The following is a 23,236-nucleotide window of genomic DNA, read 5'->3' on the forward strand; positions in this document are numbered from 1 at the left end:
GTAGTACGATTGTTTCCTACAGAGCGCAATACAGCTCACGACAGCACTTTACGTCGGACGTGATTGGCAGACTGCTTCTGGAGGAGTTAAGCGTCGTGTGCCAAGCGTTTCAGCGATCTTCCCTTCATTTTCGAGTTGTGTCTCCTCCCTTTAAACCGGAGCATGCAGCCGATAGAGTATATGATGCCAGGATCATATACTATATAGCCGCCCTAAGCCGATGCACCACGCTTGGAAGATGGAAATGCGTAACGTCATTATGTAACTCATTTCTGCCGACACGAAATGATCCAGTTAGGTTCACGCGGTGCAAAAAGCCTACTCCTAGGAAAACCTGGCTTCAGGGATGAAAGCTCGTTACGGGATCCCAGGAGAGATAAACCCATTGTCTCTCATAGAATCTCTTGAGTGTGGATAGAGCCTGTTCCTTTTTTTTTTGCCTTTTTATTTATGGCAACCAATCTGCGAAACAGATTCGCCTTCCCCACTGGACTTCAGTTTTTAGCACTTTAAGGCACGGCAGCGAAAAGATACGCTTGTCGTCGTCCCTTACTCCAGTGGAACTGAAATTTTTTTTCCTTTCTTCTTTTTCAGTAGCGAGTTGTAATGTGAATAAAACACGTCAAAAAAACTGCGGAAAGCAGTGACATTTTGCGGTTTCTCAGAATTTTCGTAGAGATATTGGCTGTAAGCAAATGGGAAGGAGGGATAAAATAGGAATAGTAGGAGAGAATTGCAGTAAAAAAAAAGACGATTGCGGCGAAAGTAGGAAAAATAGGAAAGCTGCGAGGTCTGCACTCAGTATACTGCGTAATATAGGAGGTTCAAGACTTCGTTTCACCGCATAAGTAAAAGCTTAAAAAAACTTTCTCACCACTGGACATGGGGGAATTTTCACCTACTGGTTCAGCGGAGTGATGTCGTTTTACGGACCATCGATTTCCAATGCTGACCAGTTTGCGACATAGGCAGGAAAACACGTCAAAACTAGCGATTCGGTAAAAAATCATATTTTTAGAAGCAAAAGCGTATAATCGTATTAATTTACTAAATACGACAAAATTGTAACAGTTGGCAGGTATGCACAACCACTGGATGTTCCAATCCCATCCCCCTGCTTTCACATTTCCTATTACAAAGGGAGAGACCGTTTTTTTTTCTTTTCTTCCTCTTTATATTCGGGGGAAGCTTCCTCTTATTTTTCTAGGCAATGCTATTCATCACCCATGGGGAATGCCTATTCTAAGAAAGATCCCTTCAGAGAGAAAAAAAAAGGACTTTTTCAGGCTTGGCTGCAAAAAGTAAGGAGTTATAAGGGCCCTTCCAGAGGGAAATGAAAAGTTAGGAGTTTTTAAGGAGTTTGTAAGGATGTGCGAACCCTGCCGAGTATGTTAAATGAGGTTTCTCACAAAAAAATATTGTTGGTATAAGCCCTATCTATTACAAAGGTAATAATACAATAGAGAAATAGAGAAAGTAGTTTAGATAAAAGTCAACTCACATGAGGTATAAAATCTGCTCCATCATCAACAATGATATGCAATTTCTTTGAGAAAAAAATTGTAATTATTTCTCTTTTCTGCTCTGCAGGAGAACTTCCCATAATAGTCAATTACCAATAATAAACACCGATGGTGAATATGTATATATCATATGGTTGTGAAAACGTGAGTATCTTAAGCAAAGGCAAGTAAAAATATGATCGTTTTTTCTAACTGCTTGGCATTGAACAGAAAAAATTTGGGGGGGGGGGGGGAATCACCAGGAAGCCAGAAATTTATCGAACATGTGGGAACATGGGTTTAACAACAAGCAATTTCTGAACTGCAGTTTTTTTTTCATTAAATGATCACCACCGAATTCGAAGGCTGGTGGAATAAAAGGTTTTTGGAAGACTGGCCTGGAGCGAGGTCTATCCAGTCTTTCTTTTTAATTGTCTAGTTTTGGAGAACAGTCTTTTGTGGTGACATTTCTGGAGTTCTCAATGACGGATGAGTAATAAAAGTGAAGCCATATGTGTGTTCAGAGTACATCAATTTTTGTTTTTTCTCTTATTATATTTTTCTTAGGAAGAGCATTCACGCCTCTTACCTACAATCTGGTTCTTTCGTGTACAGCCCAATTTGTGTTTAGAATTACTGCAGGTTGAACTGTTGGACAGGGGCAATTCTGGCTGCCGCTTGACTGGAAGATTGCCATGACTAGAAGGCAATGTCAGGCTTTGTCTGGCTCTAGTTTCAACAAATAAAAACACTCTGCTTCAAAAAGAATTTCAGAAACGCATCGCAAAGACACATTAGGGGCAGGTGTGGGGGAAGGGGATTCCAGGAAATGGAAAGAAGGTACATAACTACAATGCGAAAAAGGGTGTCGTCCTTGCTCAGAAAAACCCACTGGTTATAAAGGAGACAAGTACACACTGGCCATTTTTGAATAGAAATGTTGAGTAGATCTGTATTGAGAAACTTGTCATTTTACAGGCCAGTATATCAGCCAAAAGTAGCAGGTTAACCCTTTTGTTAGTTTTTCACTTTTGCCTTTCGGGACAAAACTAATGCCAAATAAATTAGGATTCATATTTAGAATTTAAAAAAAAAATTCTGTCATATTTGGAAGGGCACTTTAAATTAGAAATTATCTATTGGCTGAATTTGAATGGTGTTGCTCAGCAATACCATTCGGGTGATCTTGTTGCTCGAGCACATATGTTCCCAGCATCCCTGTCGGCACTGATGTAATGCAACCATATTTCCAAAATTGAGGCATTCTATCAGTGAATAATTTATGTTGAGATATTGCCAATTCAAAAATATTTTAACATTTCTCTAACAAATTCCACCAAATGCTTATTTTTATTGAAATGACAAGAAAAAGTAATTTTTTTCAAGATAAAATACAGAAAATATGGTCATCCAGTTTTTCTGATCAAGTTTTTGTTTTGAGAGATTGCAAACATAAGACCATCTTCATGATTATAGTTTATGTGATAAATTATTAATTGATATATGACATGATGTCACTCTTCACTTGTTAATGCAAGATATACAGAAATCTGGATGTTGTGAAGATATTTATTTTTTGAGATGTTGATTTTTTAAGGAAGGAAAAACATATTTAATTTTATTTAGATACAATACAACACTAACACATTTAATGTTATGTAAGTATTTTATATTTTGGATTATAATTACTGAGAAAAAAAAAAAATATATATATATATATATATATATATATTGAATTTTCTGATATGCCCAAAATTTTAATCTATATTAAAAATTCTTGAGTAGCATCTGCTAATACACTAATTGAACTCATTCATCATTCTCACCTAAAAATTTCTTAGCTCAGGTTGTATAAATCCAGTTTTTTTAAAGAGTGTTTTCAATCAAAGTAAAACTGGCAGCACTTCATACTCAAAGCATTTGTAGTGATTGACAATGAAATAATCTATTTAATTTACTTTAATTAACAAAAACAAACCACGAAATCACTACAAACGCATGGCACGGACATAACACACGCGAGCAACAATGTGCCAAAACCACAACAGAAAAACAAACGTCACATCAACGGCATTGACTTTTCTCCAACACGAGGAAAAATATTACATCCAGACGGCCTTGACTTCTCTAACATATTTACAGGATAGTCCCTACAGTAGCCAGGGCCGTCTTAAGAGCGTCATGGGCCCCCGGGCCAAGTGGCTTTTCTGAGGCCCTACCAGGTGAATTTTAGAAAATTTCAGCTGAATCTCATTTTTGTGAGGCCCCTCTTCTCTTGAGGCCCCCGGGCCGTGCCCGGGTGGGCCCATGCGTTAAGACGGGACTGACAGTAGCCCCCCGCCAGCGCAGCGAGATGATTGCTACACAAAGTGTATCAATTTTGATACTTCAAGTTAAATTTTACTTTGCACCCAGATCTAGTCACCACCTGAGATTTCACATTGGAATCACTTGACAAGTCTTTGGCAGGAGTACAGTCAGCTGTTTGAGATGAGGTAGTTGTTCGAGATGAGGTAGAGGGTGGCAGATCAGTGTCTTTCAACACATATGCAGGCTTGACACGATCAATATTCACTGTCACGGTACGACCTCGTACAATAATTTTGAAAACTTTATCCCCATGAGAGACAACTTGATGTGGACCAGTATATGGAGGCTGAAGGCTTCGAAGAAGAGCATCAGTTCACAAGAAGACATGTGAGCATGTCTTTAGGTCTTTGCTGACGAAGATTGTTGTTGATCCATGCGCCTGATTTGAAGTAGGACACAAGTTCTGCACAGTTTGTCGCAACCTACCAATGAAAGTCGCTGGATCTGGACTGACACTGAGAGGCGTCAAAAATTCTCCTGGCAGTAGAATCGGAACCTCATATAGCATTTCTGCTGCAATAGTCTGGATATCTTCTTTCCAAGCAGCACGGCAGCCTAGCAGAATGGAAGGGAGAATTTTACTCCAACTTGTTGTAGCATGGGCCATGATTGCAGATTTTAGTTGCCTGTGAAATCTTTCCACCTGCCCATTAGCAGCTGGGTGATAAGGAGATGTGCAATGACGGATAGTACCAAGCCAGGGGATCAGAGCAGAGAAGAGTGATGATTCGAACTGGACACCTTGGTCTGATGTCAACCGAAGAGGAGGGCCAAAACGAGCAACCCAGCTGGCGTAAGAAACTTCTGCCACCGTGTAGGCGGAACTGTCCACCATAGGTACAGCTTCTGGCCATTTAGAAAAACGGTCGATCATAGTGAGACAGTACCGGAACCCTTCGGAGGGAGGAAGCGGTCCTACCAGGTCAATATGTACATGCTCAAACCTGAAACTACATGGCTGAAAAATGCCTGGCTTGCTCTTGGTGTGTCTGGAGACTTTTGACCTCTGGCAATTGATGCATTTGCGAGCCCAAGAAAAATTATCACTTCTTAACGAGGGCCACACATACCGTTGTTGTACCAGCTTGGTTGAGGCTTTAACACCAGGATGAGAGAGACCGTGCAGCTTTTCAAATATCGGTCGACGAAAGTTGCGTGGGACGACTGGATAAATATGGATGATAGATGTGTCACAAAAAAGATCTAATGGAGGGCCGCCCACTGGGATGGCTTGAAATGTCAAAGAGGATGGAATGACGCCAGATATCAACTGTTGCAGTTCCTCATCTTTTGCTTGCTGTTGTGCATTTCCTTAAAGTCGAACATTGATGGTGTATTAATCAATGATATGTGTACTCTTGATAGTGCATCAGCCACTACATTATCTGTGCCCTTCAGATATCTGATGTCCATAGTAAATTGGCTAATGTAGTCCAAGTGTCTCAGTTGGCGTGGAGAGCACTTGTCTTCTTTTTGCATAAATGCATAGGAAAGTGGCCGGTGATCAGAAAAAAGCATGAAACAGCGGCCTTCCACCATATGACGGAAATATTTGATTGCCATGTACGCTGCCAACAGCTCTCTATCATATGCACTGTACTTTCGCTGGGCTGGAGATAAAGTCTTGGAGTGAAATGCTGATGGTTGCCAATCTTTTCCTACCTGTTGCTGAAGCACAGCTCCCACAGCGGTGTCAGATGCATCAACCACAATAGTTACAGCAGCTGTAGGTGACTGATGGTATAATGTGGTTGCTTCAGCCAGGTCATCCTTACACTTTTGGAATGCTTTGGTGGCCTCGTCTGACCACTCTATAGGTCTTCTATCATTCTTTGTGGCACCCTTCAATTAACTATTGAGCACTACTTGTGACTGTGTGGCATGAGGAATGAAACGCCTATAGATGGTCAGAAATTGACGCAGTTTCTTCAAGGTATCTGGTTTAGGAAAATTGATAATTGCTTACTTTGTCAGGAACAGGTAAAATGCCTTTTGCATCTACAGTGTGACCCAGGAATTTCACAGAGGCTTGACCAAGAACGCACTTGGAAGCGTTGACGAGAACACCAAATTTTTGAAACCTCTGGAAAACTTGTTTCAGATGGTCAACATGCTGACTTTCACTTTCTGAGTCCTGAGTCCACTAAGACATCATCAAAATATGGTATACAAAAGTTCAATCCTCTGAGAACATAATGTATAAACCGTTAAAAGGTTGCAGCCACGTTTGATAGACCGAAAGGCATGAATACAAACTTAAAAAGTCCAAATGTTGGTGTCACAGCAGTCTTTGGAATATCTTGCTCTTTTACTGGAATTTGATGGAATGCCTTGGCTAAGTCAAGCGTGGAGAATATCTGTTTGCCTTCCAACATTTGTACACAGTCTTGAATGTGTGGGACTGGATACCTGGCACCGTTACACTATTGAGCTTTCGATAATCGCCACATGGGCGCCAGTCACCATTGCTTTTCTTCACCATGTGAAGTGATGAGGCCCAACTGCTTTTTGATGGTCTGCATATTCCAAGCGCCACGAGATATTCAAATTCTTGTTTAGCAGCCTTCAGCTTGTCTGCAGGTAATCGCCTTGGCTTCGCATAGACCGGTGGCCCCTTCGTCTCGATGAAGTGTTGCACATCGTGTTGAACTTGTCGAGGACCCACGGAAGCTTCTGTTAGTGTTGGGAATTCTGCTAGCAGGTGATGAAAGATTGAGTTTCCATCCATGGACTTTGCTTGAATTTGTGGTGCAGTTGAGATTTGACCTTTTGATCAAAGTTGTGTTAAAGGATCAACCAGACATCCATCCTTGTCGAACATCAACTGACAGGCAAAAGTGACGTAGGAAATCTGCCCCAAGGATGGGTTGTGAAATTGCTGCAACATTAAATTTCCAGGCTGACGACTTGATTCTGCAGTTGTGGCAGGAATTACAGAGACATCCGCGCCTGTATCAATGAGGAACTTCATGGAGGATGATTGGCCGGACAGATAGAGACGGAAGCACTCGAGTTTGCCATCACTCTGAGCATCGAGTGACGCCCAGCTAGTTTCCCTGCAGGTTGAAACTACAAGGCTGGACACATTTGACTGCTTTTTCTTTGAAACGCGAATGGTACCAACAGTGCTGGTAGTTTCTGTCGCGACTTCTGGAACGCTGACGAGATCCGCTGCGATTTATTGATTGGGATCGAGCACGCGTTTCAAGACGTTCCAAACGGGAAGAAATATCCATTAGAATGGTCTGCATTTGTGAAGCTTCAGTTGACACCGCATGAACTGCATTGGAGCTTTCTGCGGCGGCAAGTATGGCATCGGCCATTTCTGCCAATTTATCCAGGCTATCATTGGATATTGCTAATATTTGCTGAACATTTGTAGGCAGCCGCTGGAGGAAAAAAGACTTCAAAATATCATCACTCACCCGTTGCCAAGCTTTACTTCGCATTTCCAGGAGAAGGCGTGATGGTTTCCGATCACCCAGTTGCAACCCTGAAATTAGGTCGCGTAACCGCTGTTCCTCCGAGTCCGCATACTGCGTGCACAAACGGTGTTTTAGCGTTGGGTAAGATGTTGCGGTGGGTGGGCTGGTGATAATGTCCCCGACAACAGACAGCTCCTCGGATTGCAGGGCAGATACGATGTGATGATACTTTGTCACCTCGGCTGTCACTCCTGCCAAGAGAAACTGACTTTCCATCTGCCTAAACCAGATCTCCGGATTTGCTCGCCAAAACGGGGGAGCTTTTACAGAAACATGGGCGATTTCCGCGGAACCAGTTGCGTTTTGATCTGTCATTTTTATCTGCTTAAATTCTTTCGTTGTCTGTTCTCTTCACAATATAGGTCACCAGTTGTAGTGATTGACAATGGAATAATCTATTTAATTTACTTTAATTAACAAAAACCAACCACGAAATCACTACAAACGCATGGCACGGACATAACACACGCGAGCAACAACGTGCCAAAACCACAACAGAAAAACCAACGTGCGTCTACAGCCTGCGGTAGACCCAAAACCAGCAACCAATGAAAAAGCAGCATTTTATAACGTCAGTAAATAGGGAGTGGAGAAGGTTTTTTCCTCTTATCTTCACTAGAGCTTGATCGCAGGATATGATCTTGGTTATTTGGCACGATTGTTGATTGACGCCAACATACTTGGCGACGTTTAATGATAGATATGTGTAATTTTACAGGTGTTTTATAACCGCAATTAGTACAGTGGTTAGAGCGTAAGGCCGGCGTTACACTATAAAAGTTTGATAAATTTTCTTTTATAAAACTTGGCAAAGATCTTTTATAAATTTTGTATTCAATTTTTTTTTTAATTTATTTTATAAAGGAAATGGACCACATTACACTTTATAAAAGATTTATATGTGTGATTTTATGTGATTTATATGTGATTTTTTAAGTGTTTGTTTTTATATTGTTTTTGCAAAAGTTTTCGTCCATTTGTCAGTCTTCGTTAGGCTGGTATTACACTATAAAACTTTGATAAATATTCTTTCATAAAACTTGAAAAATGTAACCAATAAACACATCTGTTACATTCGAGCGAACTTAACTGATCCGCCTATTGGTTGCATTTTTGAAGTTTTATAAAAGAACTTCTATCAAACTTTTATAGTGTAATCCCGGCCTTAGTCTTGTGCTGTTGCTGGTAGTAGTTATAGATGAAGAAATTGTTTTACCATTTGCTATAGGAAATTTATCATTTACAACCTCTGTAATGGCCTCGGTTTTAAAAAACATGAAACTTATGTGGATGATTGTATTGGATGGGGTAATTTAACAGACCCCTAGTAAGTGTAAATTTTTGTGTACGCCTCGGCTTCACGCCACATTCGACTCGGAGCCCTGGGACAGTGCCCCGATTGCCTCAGCCTAGTTATAGATTCTTGCGGGGTTTTTTTCAATAATAAATATGATAGAAAATCAAGTTTTTTTTTTTTTTTTAATCCAAGAAATACACACAGAAAAGAATCTTTTTTTGTACCCAGAGAAGGGAGTGGCAAGTGAGAGGAGAAGGTAACGTAGCAACAGGGCCGCAAATAGGGGGGGGGGGAGAGCAGGCGGGTCGGGTGCCCGGGCGCTGAACCAGAAGGGGGTGCCGAATTCACCCTTTAACTGCTTCTACATTACAAGGGGCGCCAAAATGCCGACTTGCCCCGGGTGACAAAATATCTAGTTCCGGCCCTGCGTAGAAATAACAGGTTTTTGAAGAGTTAATACGTCACAGTGCAGGATAGGAAGTGCATCAGCATAACTCTTTTATCAAACATTGACGAGGAGCAAGGGCGTAGCGAGGGGGGGGGGACTTGGGGGTCTGGTCCCCCCCCCCCCGAAATGTGAGAAAATTACCGAAAAAAGGTAAAAAGATGGCCGAATCCATTGTTCTGTCACTGTGGTCCCCCCCCCCAAAATGAAAGTGGTCCCCCTCCCCGAACGAAATTTCTGGCTACGCCCCTGATGAGGAGGCAATATTTGATAAAAGATTTCCCACCTGATATTGGTTTACTGTCAACTATCTCAGATGATAATGAAATAAATGTATCATCTATATGAACCAACAAATCCAGTGATGTGTCAGTCGAGCCCGGATATAGCGAAGTGGCACGTGAAAAAAAATTCGACAAATACGATATTCGTGAAAACCGATACAATGTAAATATTTGAGTTTAATGAAGAAAACTGAGTCCTCAACCTATTCGCGATAATGGAAGAGGTGGTCCTCGAACAGACTTAAAAATTTTAAAAAATTAAAATTATTTACTTATGTGTCACAAACATTAAAGATGTTCACATAGCTTTTGAATAAAATATTAATACCCGTGTACGGCAAGTCAGTTGTTCTCAAAGTGTGAGTCGCAGCTTCTATGGGTGAGTCATCAGCCTTTATCAGAGCCAAGCTATCTATGTTGATGTGTAACTGTTCAGTGATTTGAAGTAGTACTTCAAGTATTAAGAGAGCCGTGGGTGAGCCGTTGACTGAGACAAGGGAGCCATGGAATCATGGCTGTAAGTGGTCCATTGAATTGTTATCAATATTTCAATGGTTCTAACGTTTACAAAGACTTTCTTTCAAACCTAGCAAAACTCCGGTCTATCGTCATGGGCAAGTTACTACCGACTGAGTTGTGCCGGAAATGTGGGAGTGTACCTAACAGTCTGAGTACCTATCTAGTGTTGTCTGATTTTCCAGTGCTGCCATCGATATTTTAAATTGTGAGTGAAGCGTAATGATTGAATATTTGTACTGTTGTAGGACTGTTGCTCTCAGTGGCGCGACTTTTTAACGTGAGATCGACTAGCCTTCAGGGCTCAAAGTTGAAAATCGACCAACACTGTGGCGCATTGGCTTACGAAGAGTGAGGAACTCTGACACAAATCTGTAGTTACGTCGATCCTTCTTTGAGTGGTTATATGGGAATGAACAGAATCAGAGCGTTATCTAAAGCTAGAGATCGGCATCTAGCTATCGCGTTGACAAAACACACCCGACGTAGATTCTCGCAAAAGTACGGTAGTGCTTCAGAGAGATATTCAGGCTTTTTTCTTGAAATACAACTTTCGATTTTATGGAACTTAATCCATTGAAAAAAAAAATCGATCCACCAGTGTGGCTCCCCAAAGAAAAACTTGGAAACAACCCCGCCCCCTAAAATTTGCGGACTCGTAGATTGTCACCCACGACATGTAACCTTCATTGACCCATCCAACCCCAATCTTGCTATAACCCATGTCTGTAAAACTTTAGAGCATCATAAGGCCCCGGGCATGGCCTCCACATCCTGAAGCAGGGCCCCTAGGCTGGGATCTTTCACGTTCCCCTTTATGATGAATTTATAGTTGAAAAAACAAAAAAATTATGAAAATCATCCTGGGCCCCAGGGCTGGAGCCTTGTCAGCACAGCCCTTGTGGTGGCCACGGCCCCAGACCGAGTGATGTTATAGGGCCTCCACTACCTGATTGCAAGTACCAGAAGTATAGGGCCTAATTTACATAAATACTTTACTTTCGGAAATAATATACCATTTCATATATACCAACCAAATACCATAACCCAATTTCATATTTTCTTACCCCTCTATTTCTCAAACAATCATCACTCTAACTCCTTCCCCCCCCCACCTTGTCATTAAAGTCAGCAAACGCGAACCCCCCCCCCCACCACCACCACCACGAGTGGTGACGTATTACTTGCAAATATGAGACCCCTTGTATCCCATATATATAAATATGACCATTCGTTATAACGATATATTCAACATTATTTTAGTATTGCATTGCAGGTTCACTAGGACTGAATTGAATTCGTTATAACGGATAAGCATCCAACTATTTGTTTCTGTTTTTGTAGGCTGATATTCACATATACGGCATTAAGATATTTGTAACTCCCACTGACTACCTTACAACTCATTTTCTAATTTCTTTATGAAATCATAAAGTATAGCCTATACGTAAACTTCAGCAATTGAAACTGCAGTATAGAAAGCATCAGCATTAATCTTTTTTCAAATATAGGACAAGGAGGCTAACTTTGATAAAATAAAACTTGATAAAGAGCGACTTTTATCGAAGTTGCCCATTACACTATGAAATTTTTTGTCAAACGTATTTTATAAATGATCTTTGACAAAGAACTTTCATAGTGTAATACCGGCCTAAGACACGCATTGCGAAGGTTGTGGGTTCGAATCCCACTAACTCGACTGAGGTTTTTTTGTTTTTCTCATTACTATCTTCGTTTTTTTAATGTATGATTAAATGCGATTCATTCATATCACCAGTATCCAATCAAAATAAACATGCTTTTATAAATAAATGTTCTATTTATATTATGTCTGACATGATAGAATCAAAACAGGATGAATCTTACTTGTTTTTTGTTTTTTTAAAAATCATATCAAGTTATTGTCAATAGTACACAGCCCAAGAAATTTTAAGGATCAAACCCCTGTTAAAGCAGAAAAAATACAAATAGAAAAAACATAAAACTTAATTGTTTCAATATTTAAATTGCAAAGGTGATTAATAAACTAAAAAAGTAAGGGTTTTAACGCAGATTTCGCATGAATAGCGAGTTTGAAATGACTTATAAAATTTATTTTTTTGTTCCATATATTTTTTTTTTAATTATAAAAAAATCCATGTTTATAATTTTTTTGAAGGAAAACTCATTTGTTCTTGATGTATTATATCCTCGTAACAGAAATTTTATGTTAAGTTTACGTAACAGAATGCACTTCTTTCATATGTTCTCTGTAATCACAAAATGTTCTAAACTTTGCACACAGAACAGTTCTCTTCAAAGCAAGAAATGGAACCTTCACATAAAATTTTGTGGACATTTCTCACGTGTTTCCTTAATAAGGGGGGGGGGGATTTACTTTTGAAATCCTTTTTTACAGACGCCACAAATTTCTCTCGCCAACATGACATACAAGTCCTTTATATATTCTAGAAACCTTGATACAAGTCGCCAAGCAGGACAAGTCACCGCTAAGCGAGGAAGGGAGGGGGGGGATCTCCCTTTTTGGTGACGTCAAAATGATGCTTTTTGATTGGTTGTTGGTTTTGGGTCTACCGCAGGCTGCAGATGCACATGAAAAACCAAGTGCCATATCACGACGGCTTTCACTTCTCCCCAACAGAACGAGGAAAAATATTACATCCGGACGGCTTTGACTTCTCTAAGATATTTACAGGATAGTCCCTACACATTGTTTGCTCGTTTACATACAGCTTCAACTGGAAAATCATTGCGTCATATATATAAATGCCAGTAAATAAACCATATCATAATCAAACTTATTATTTTTGTACTAAGGATAAGTTATAGGAGTTTCTTAATCATTTACAAGCCAAAAAGACATTTTAGTCCTACAATTTAGTGTTTCAATAACTAGATATAAATAGTGATATGCACAATAAGGGTATTGTTTTAAATATTAGTGATTATCCAAATAATTTAATAACAGAAATTAGCATTACATATATGGCCTAAAAGAAATTTTTGCATGCCTATCTGCTATAAAAAGAGTATAGCAAATGTTTATATCTACACACATATAGGCCTATAAGCAGTTAAAGAAATTTTGGAAGGTCGAGAATCATCTTGAATTGAAGAATTTAAGATCATTACATAGTTTTTCCTTCAGTATTTATGCTATGCTTTATTCAAATCGTATAGGGCACAGTAGCCCAGGTCGATAAGATACTCGCCTAAAGCATCAAAAGATGTTTAGAGATGTCACAAGTTTGATACCCAGTTTGTCCTTATCAGAAACTTTCCGGACACAGGGGTACAACAGATACTGCGACATGACCACAGAAAAATATAGGTACCGCAGGGAGTCCCACATCGAGGGGTTAGTATACCAGCCTCTCTGTGAGTATTAAAAAGGCTGCCATTCTGAATCAACAATAAATTGCATGTCCCAGTCTAATTAGCCCTCCTGTGTAGAAAATCACCATGGTGCGACAAAAATGATCAACTTGCATATTTCATGTAAAAAAAACGTCCAAAATAATTCTGTAGAAAGTGGAAAAGTATTTTACAATTGTCCAAAATAATTCTGTAGAAAGTAGAAAAGTATTTTACAATCATATTAAATATTTATTCTTTTTATAACGTAGTCACTTTAAACATTACAAGCAATTATTGCATGTGTATTTCCAATATGGGGATTTTTATTTATAAAAACAATATTTGGGGTTTTCGACGACAGTTTAACCCATCAAAAACATGCCAACCCTGCTTCCAGATAGCCTATTGTTTCTAAATTAACTGCTATCTTCATGGAATTCAGCAGAAATTGCAAATTATTAAAAATTTCATAAATTTAAAGTTTTGTATTTGAGAAAATGAATTCTTGTGAGTGAATTTTACATGTTTTATTTGTGTTCTCAATTGATTTCTTCAGTTCATTTTTAGGGATCTATTTTTAATTTTCTCCAATTTCCAGACAACAATGAAGACAGTGATATATCCCCAGGTGATAATCCAGAGGGGGCAGCAAAATTTGGGATGAAAAGTGCAAAATCTGAAACAAAGATATTTTGAATACATGGGTCATTCTGAAAAAAGTGTATATTCCACATCTTTGGAATGAAAAATTCAAAATTGAATTTTCAAAATGAAAATCTCAAATTATAGCCAATGACTTGAAGTTTAATATTTCATAAATATTTTTCACTTTTATTTTGTAATATTTTATTTTTTGGGTTTGGTGACTGAATGAATGAACGCCAGGGGTTCTGCCACCGGACTTATCCCATTGCTGAGTCTGGAACAAAGTGAGTGCACCTAACAGTCTGAGTGTGTAGCTAGTGTTATGTCTGATATTTCAGTGCTGCCATCTATACTTGAAATTGTGAGTGAAGTGTAATGATTGAATATTTGTAACGTTGTAGGCCTGTTGCTCTCTGTGGTGAGACTTTTTAACAGGGAGATCGGCTCGCATTCGCACCTTGAAGTTGGGAACCACAGAAAACCAACTTCAGCCGACCACCACTGTAGCTCCGGTGGGGTTCGAACCCGGATCCTTGCGATACGAGTCCGTCACTATGACCATTTGACCACCACAGCGGCGAGGGGTTTGATGACTGAAAATCATGGATTTTGTCCACTCTGTTACGAAAACAAATATCGCTCTATACAAAAAATTATTATTTCTGCTGTTTTTATCTCTTAAAATAAAGAGATCAGCTTATTTCTTACACATATGCTGAAAAAAAAGTTAAATTTTTTTCAACCTCTTTTCTGTTGTTTTGATGGTTTTTCATGATTTTTTCGAAATAGCACATGGAAAAGTTTATTTCTTGCATATATTTAGCTACTTAAAATCAAAACTTTTTATTTCTGACAGACAATGGGTTGGTAATTTATAATTTAACATCTTAGTTTGAAGTGTTCCTAAATTTTTCCGCCTGTGAATCGCAAAAAATGCTTCCCGTAAGAGAGTGGACACAATTGTAACAGAATACACAGAAATATTTAACTGACAAAAAGCTATCTCCAATAAGCCATGATAATACACTTTCATTTTTAAAAAAATTATATACAAAATGTGATAGGTGACCCAGAAACTCCTCTTATAGCCTTTGAAAAACATCCAACCCATGACCAAATTCTAAAAACGTGCACACCATAGTTTAAATTTTGGTCTGGTAAAATATTCATAATCTGGTCAAAGTGGGCACTGGACTTGTTCAGCTGTATGTCATACCATTGGGATGATTTTTATTTTATTTCAATGTTTTTTGTTGAAATTGAATAGTAATTTGATGCTGGTATAAATCTCACAACTTGTGGGGGAGATTGGGACTGAAAGCAAAAATATAGGAAGATAATGGTTGTCCCATAAAATACAGAATGCATTGTCATATAACGACCTTCACTCATACGAAATGTCCCTGGGTCTGTGCCTGGCAGTGATTTTAATGATCTGTACTACTTTACTTTCGTATTTTACTGAAAAAATAACATGATGGAGAATGTGGTAAAGGGTTTAAATTGAATAGATAACTTATTAAAAATTTAGTTCAAACCTTCAGAACCTTTTAACTAAGAAACATTTACGTTAAATCATAGTTTCCATTCTGTTACATCGCTTGAGTTTTTGGAAGACGTAACAGAGTGGACAAATTAGCCTAAATTATTTTTTCATTATAAATTTAAATGATTGATGAAAACTTTTTTATATTTTGAAGCATATCTCCATGTACAATCAGTTGATGTTAATATAGATGAAAGACATATCTTAATTATTCATGATAATGAGGTAACAGAGTGGACATACATCCGACAGAGAAAAATCTGGTACTAAAGACATAACGTGAATATTGTCATTTTGCAGAAGTCAAATCCAAAACTGTTGATCAAGCATTAAAAGTGAACCTTTCAATAAGCTCAAAAATGTTATGGAACGACTCGAGGTGAGTTCATGAACGGACGTGTTGTGTTTGCTCTTCGTGATTGAATTCTTTTTGTTTTGTGAATTTTGTATTTTCTTTCTAACAATTATCATGTTAAGGAATATAAATTAAAAGACAGGCCTATTGTGGCTAACATTAGTGGTACCAGCGTTGGGTTAGTTCTCATCGAGCAAAGTCGGAAGGCGTTTTCCAAGGCCACGGTTTTCTAACTTCATACCCGTATTGAATACTTAATTTCAAGTTGTCTTCAGTTATTTGTATGGCGGCGTAAATTGAAACCCCCATAGCTCTGGCGATAATAGCGGCAAGTTTAATGGAGACTTAAGAAGGGAATAGTAATGCAAACCAAGGTCAAGGTATTAATTTCCCTGTATGGTCGTTCTGATCATTAAATAATAGATTTTCCAACAGACATCACTAGCTTCACCATGAAATATCACAGAATTCCAACGTCCAAACCTAATGATCTCAGAAGAAATTTTACTAATATGATCAGCAATTCAGACCAAATTACTGAAATAAGGGTAGCCAAGAGCAGTGATCTTTTTTGTTACCACTAATTCTGCATTGGTGGCCAAGGAGCTACTTAACATCAAAACTATACTTGACACATTCCAGTTGCTAACTCAATTTTAACTGATACACTATCTTCAAAATATATTGTGAGGAATATTGCAGTTGAAATTCCATTAGATGAAATTGCTAATGAGTTAATTCTAAATGGTTTTTACCCTTTGAATATCAGCCATATTCTACGAAACCAAATTCAGACACCAACTATTTGTTATTGCATTAGGGACTTCTGTGCCCATTGAACTTAAATTATGGTATCAGATCTTTAAGCTATAAAGATTTATAGAACGACCTTCCATGTGTAACAAATGATTCGGTTTCTTTCACAAATCGAAATTCTGCCCAGTTAAGTCTCAAATCTGTTTATATTGTGGTGGTAACCATATTGCCAAAGATTGTGATAGTGAAAAGAAATGCATTAATTGTTCATCACCAGATCTTTTTACTGACAGAAATTGTCCAAAATATATCCATGAACAAAAAATTCTCAATTACAAGTCTGAACATAATGTACCTATTCATGTAGCGAGGAGATTCTGTAAGCCAAATGAGATGTAATATGCAACTAAAATGCAAGTTTCGTCTCAAAACATAGATTTATCTAATATCAAAAAAGATATCCAATCTCTTGTTGCAAAAGAACTGGCAGAAATAAAAGAATCAATAATGCTGGAAATCAAACAGTCTGTAGCTGAAATTGATCATTTCTTACAAATCATTGAAAGAAATTGTACCAAAAATCATCTCCTGTATATCTAACCAGCTTCAACCTATGTTGAAAAATCTTGCTAATTCTTCAAGAAAACGATCAGCTTTTCCTGATGATCAATTGAGAGATGCAATTAGTTTTAATAGGAGCATTTCTGAAAGTGTTCAAGACAGACATGGTTCAAAGAGAAAGTCTTAACCTGTTCTTATATTTGATTTTATGCCACATTTACTCATCACCAAACTAATTTATAAATACTACCTTCTTAAAAATTTACTTTAAGATTTGGTTTGAACCATGACTAACATCCATAGAATTCTTCAGTGGAATTGCAGAAGTATTAAAAATAAGAAATATCACATTCTTCGTTTCATGAATGATTTTGATATCATGTGTTTTAAATCTAAATCTATGACACAAAATTTGTTAAATGATTTAAATTGCAATATTGTCAATACTTTCAAATCTAAAGAGATTGGAATTTTAGTTTCTCTATACATAAAGGGTACATACGACTCTATATAATACATTCTGCTCTTATATATAAACTTCAATCCACAGGTTTTTGTGGTGAATTTATTGCTTGGATGAAAAGTTTCTTATCTGAAAGAAAATGTTATTAGTTGGAGAAATCATAAGTCAAATCTAATCAATTTTCACAGAGGCCTTCCTTAAGGATCAGTATTATCACCATGGATTTTCAATTTATATATGAATGATATGTTTACTCAATTACCAAGTTCTATCCATCAGTTTGCTTATGCAGATGACATACTGTTATGGTGTAGTGATAAAGACATTAAAATCTTAGAAAATAATATAAACAATGCATTGTTGAAGATTACTGATTGGTTAGGAAAATGGGGTTTTACCCTATCAGTTGAAAAGTGTTCATATACACTCATGTCCATAAATTAAGGATAATTCAGAATCACACGGAAATCGAAATCTAAAGTAAAAATTTCACCTGTAGAATTATCACACACATCTGCAAGAATGATATGCAAATTTCAGGAAGCCACCAGATGATGCCGATAGTACGTCACAATGACGAGAGTGTAAGAGGAGGGTATATAAGGAATGGTGACAAAGAAGTGAAATTGTTCACAAGAGTTCTGTAAGGCACTCAGTGCCATAAGCGAATAGTTATGACACAGAGGACACATGTGGATGATTTTTTACGTGGTAGAATTATCGGCCGCCTGGAATGTGGGCGTACTCAGATGGAAGTATCCGAGGAACTTGGAATTGCCCAAAGTGTCATCTCTAGGCTTTGGCAATGATTCCAAGATAACAGAAATGTCAGTAGACATTACAGTACAGGTCACCCCCGAGTTACAACGCCGAATGAAGACTGGTATTTGGCAGTAACTGCCAAAAGAAGCAGACGGAGCACAGCATCCGACCTGTCTCGTCAGCTATCTGGAGACACGGGTACCACAGTTTCAAGGCAAACCGTGTACAGATGTTTGGGAGATATTGGTCTATATGCTCGCAGGCCTGTCAGATGTGTTCCGCTCACGGCAACTCACTGTCGGCAGCGATTAGCCTGGAGTAGAGAACATGCAATGTGGACATCGTCACAGTGGGCTTGTGTGATTTTTTCCGACGAGTCCAGGTTTAGCTTGCAGTCTGATTCACGTCAGACTTTGATATGAAGAACGCCAGGTACCCGTTATCACCAAGACAACATCATTGAACGACACCGTTACGGTGGTGCAGCATTGCTCGTTTGGGGTGGAATTATACTGGGTTCCAGAACAGATCAGCAGGTTCAAACCGGAACCATGAAAGTCCAAATTTATCGGGACATCATTCTGGAACAACATGTACGTTTGTTTAGAAGTGCCATGGGTGCAGAATTTGTGTTTATGGATGACAACGCCCGTCCTCACCGAGCAAACATCGTAAACGAATGCCTTGAATCTGAGGATATAACCCGTATGGAATGGCGAGCATTCTCACCTGAGTTGAATCCGATAGAGCATGTGGGACATGCTTGGCTGACGAGTTGCAGCCCGTCAACCACCTCCTACATGTGTACGGAACTTCGGAGAGCATTGCTTGCTGAGTGGAATGATCTTCCCCAAGATCAGATCGATAATTTGGTACTCAGCATGCCTAGGCGTTGTACGGACTGTATTTCATCACATGGGAGACATACAATGTATTAACCATCATACCAACCATGTAATAGAAAATTTTTGTAAAGGAGATATTTTTTACGATTGCTCCAGGAAGCAAAAATCGTAGTTTTTATGAATGGTATCATACATACACCATCGTTTTTGTTCTTTATCTTGTGTTTAATAAATGGGCTTTATGAATAAGTAACGTTTGTTTTGTTTCTGAACCTTTATTCGCTGGAGCTGGCATTATCCTTAATTTATGGACATGAGTGTAATATATTTACAAAGAAAAATGTAATTGGTACTTGTAATCTAGCCATTAATAGGAACCCTCTGTCATTAGTACAAAACATCAAGATTTTGGGTGTCATCTTTGTCCAGAAACTTATTTGGAATCCTCAGGTTGATCACATTCTAAAAAAAGGAATAAAAACATTAAACATAATTCGGATCATCGCTGGTCATCTTAGAGAAGCCCCTGGTAGCAAACTCCTTGGTATTGCATCAAATATCATTTGCAGTATTTTCAATTATAGTTCTTTACTCTGGCACAACTGTTCACAACGAAATTTAAACAGATGCGCAGTATAATATCGTCAAGTTCTCAGAATTGCATCTGGATTACCCATTTCAACTCCAATACCGTTATTATTCAGTATTTGTGGCAAATCTCCTTTTGAACTAATGATTATGAAATCTGTATCAAGACAAATTATTAAAGCCAGAGCATCAATGTACAACACCAGCTTCAAATTCATTAGTGCCAACTTAAATAATACAGCTGTGACTTCGTCTCTACCCATGTTTAGTTCTTAAGTCATAAATTTCATCCAGGACAATCATCATACCAGTTCAACCTTATAGTTTTTGCTAATCCACCCTGGATCATCTCTAACACATCGTATACAACTGATGAACTGCCATTCCAGGTTACGACAGATCCAAACTTGGTCAACCCTTTATTTCAACAAAACAAACAATTACATTGGTCTAACTCAATTATAATTGCTAGTGATGCATACAAATCAATTCATACAACAATAGGAGTCTTTTGCAATGAAAATATCAGAACTTTCCAGGCTACAGTTCATGACTCTTCTTCTGTTTTTACAGCTGAGTGCCTTGCAATTGCTGTTGCTGCTTCAAAATTTATATCTGAAAAACGTCACTATGCTATATTATCAGACAGCAAATCAGCAATTTCTGCATTAGCCTCTGTAAATCCAAAGTCACATTCAGCCATCTTTACTACACATTTCTATTTAATAGATGCTTCTAGCCGGACAGAATTCATTTCAATTGTCTGGTCACAAGAATATCTCCTACAATGAAATTGCATATAAACTGGCTCGAACTGCTATTAATAATGCAAACCTTACTTTTCAAGATTTTTCATATGTTGAAGATGTGCTGAATTTACTTGAGAAGTCTTGGAACATCCACATTGATCAATATTTCAGATATCAGTTTCTTTATCCACTTGCATCACGTTTTTTTAATACTGTGAATAAATATTCCCCTTACTTTACAAAGAGAAAATATGAAACATTTTACAGATTATTGTCAAACAGAGCCCTGACTAATGGTTATCTGTGCAGAACTAATCAGAAAGACTCTGCGAAATGTGACTATTGTAATAAGCAAGAATCAAATGATCACTTCTTTTTTATATGCAAACATTGAAATAAATGTTGCAATACCTTTTTCCAAAGTATTGGTATAAGAAATAATCAGAATTGTAATTGGAGAGCTATGTTTATTGCTCCTCCAAAATTATTTGTCAAAGGATTGGAAGTGTATTTATCTAAATGTAATATAGAGAGAGAGATTGATTTTTTTCTTTTTATTTTTTTTTTAAAATTTTGATATACATCCTTTTTTGAATGGTCAAGTTTTTTTTTGTTTTTTTTTTTTAAGTCCCTGATTGTATGTAAATATCACTGATTTGTTTTTCCATCTACTCATATCTTGCAAACAGCGTTGTAATTCTTGTATATCTATATATATAAAATTGATTTTCTGTGTGTCTGTGTGTGTGTGTGTGTTCTCTATACAAATCTACAATTTTAGATCGATCGTCACCAAATTTTGCATATATACTAAATGACTTGAACGATAGACTACTTTAAAATTTCGTCAGAGCAGGGCAAATGCCCCAAATGGGCAAAAAACGGTTGGGCAACAATGGTTTCTGGGCCTCAACAATTACTTTCCGAACGTTTACTTTGGTTACCGTGGTTCCCTAGCAATGCGTTTCAGACGTGTATATGCCTTTACAACGGTTTGTCACTTCTTTAATCCTGTTAGTATATGTATAATAGTTTATGCCTTTATAATGGTTTGCCACATTTTCAATATACTCTCAGTAATGAGGCTTTTTGAATAGACGTCATAATCATCATCAGCATCGCTTTGAGAGTCAGGAAAAGGGTGATCCTCATAGAAATCAGTGCTAAAATTGCCGATTTTACTGTAGAAATGCGGAAATTAGTGGGATTTTCCGCCCCATCAATAATTTTAAAAATTGTATTGAATTCTCGATTTTTGAAATGTTCAGTTCGCTTATATACGAAGCCCAGGAGATTAAATATGAAGTAATTAGCCAAACCTATACTTTTGAGTTGGATATTTGAGCAATATCATTGATTTCATTTATATCTTCTCAAGTATGAAAATTAATGTCTCCATATTGTCTCTTTTGATATTTATTTGCATAAATTCATGTGGGTTACGATATTTTAAAATTAGTTATGAGCCTGTGAAAAGTGCATCGAAAAAATTCCACAGCTTTAACTAAGGATTTTTGGAAGCTGGAACTTCAGGGGGGGGGGGGGATCGAAATACCTAGCGCCCCTTAAAAAAGAAAAATATATATTCATTTCTACGTTTCTGTGTAAATCTAGATTTGTTTATTTCATGAATCGCGCAGGTCGCCATATTGGTTAACTTGGACACGGTTTGTATGTCCCTCAAAAAAAGAGAGGGAGATATCACGTGATCCAAAAGAGCCTCATTGAAGAAAACCCGGGCAGCGCCGGGTATTATAGCTAGTATTTATATATAATACATTTGTTTGTTTTTTGGAATTATTTTTTGCTAAATGTATTGTGATTTTTGTTGTGAATAATTCTGTTGGATCATACAAGTACGATTGTTTTTCTTGTATGTAGCTATTTGGTTTGATTTGAGAAAATTTCTTGTGCGGTATATATTGTGAATTTGTTTGTACAATTTGTGATAAGGCTGTGCACCTGTATGGGTTTTGTATATGTGGTATATACAAAATGAATGTGCATAGTTATATATATGTTTTAGTTATTTTACAATTTTCTAAATGTATGGTACTTTTCATATATGTTGATGTATAAAAAAAAAATCATTTTTTTTATAAACTAACAAACTAACACATTAACACATTGTATATTTCTTTTTTTTACCCGTCCTAAAACCCTAGGTTGGTACAAAAGGATGTAAAACAAGTCAAAAGTGTTATCAGATCTAATCTGGAATAAAAATATATTTCCCACATGACCATAACAGAGTGGACATTTTAAAATGGGAAAAATGTTCGAACACGAACAAAAAATAGTTTTTCATAAGAAAAAAAAAAATTTTCAAAATTTTATTGTCAGTTTTATTCATCTATAGCACATATATTATGTGATTTGATGTTTTTGAAAAAAAATTCCAGATTTACACCAAATCTCTTTGTTTAACACCTTTTCTGAAGCTGGGACCGCCAGATTTTGAAGTTTTGCTACAAACAATGATTTAAAAAAAATTAGATACCATCTGAAACAAATTATGAAATGCCATGACAGAGAATCAAATGAAGTACTAGGAAAAATTAAAATTACTACCAGAGTGCTCTGAAATTGTTGTAAAAAGAATTACAAATTCTCAGAAACGGTTTGTACACTTCTTTTTGGGAGTGTGTGTGACCCACATAGTTTATTTGTGGATGCGTAGAATTTAACGGGGAAAAAGCAAAATTAAATT

The 23,236-nt window shown here is 37.4% G+C and overlaps 2 protein-coding genes across 3 annotated transcripts in view; both read right to left on the reverse strand.

Annotated features, from left to right (window-relative positions):
* Positions 1 to 23,236, reverse strand: part of shn (zinc finger protein schnurri) — a 289,957-nt gene that overhangs the window by 243,145 nt on the left and 23,576 nt on the right. The gene's annotated exons all lie outside the window — the stretch shown is intronic.
* On the reverse strand, positions 6,920 to 7,672 carry LOC149081155 (uncharacterized). Its single transcript, XM_089238302.1, has one exon. The coding sequence runs from the start codon at positions 7,670 to 7,672 to the stop codon at positions 6,920 to 6,922; it is 753 nt and encodes a 250-aa protein (XP_089094428.1).

Source organism: Pholcus phalangioides, unplaced genomic scaffold (genome assembly GCF_987345545.1).
Source record: "Pholcus phalangioides strain wild (caught in Gottingen) unplaced genomic scaffold, Ppha-v1.0 ptg000010l_1, whole genome shotgun sequence".
Taxonomy (NCBI): Eukaryota; Metazoa; Arthropoda; class Arachnida; order Araneae; family Pholcidae; genus Pholcus; species Pholcus phalangioides.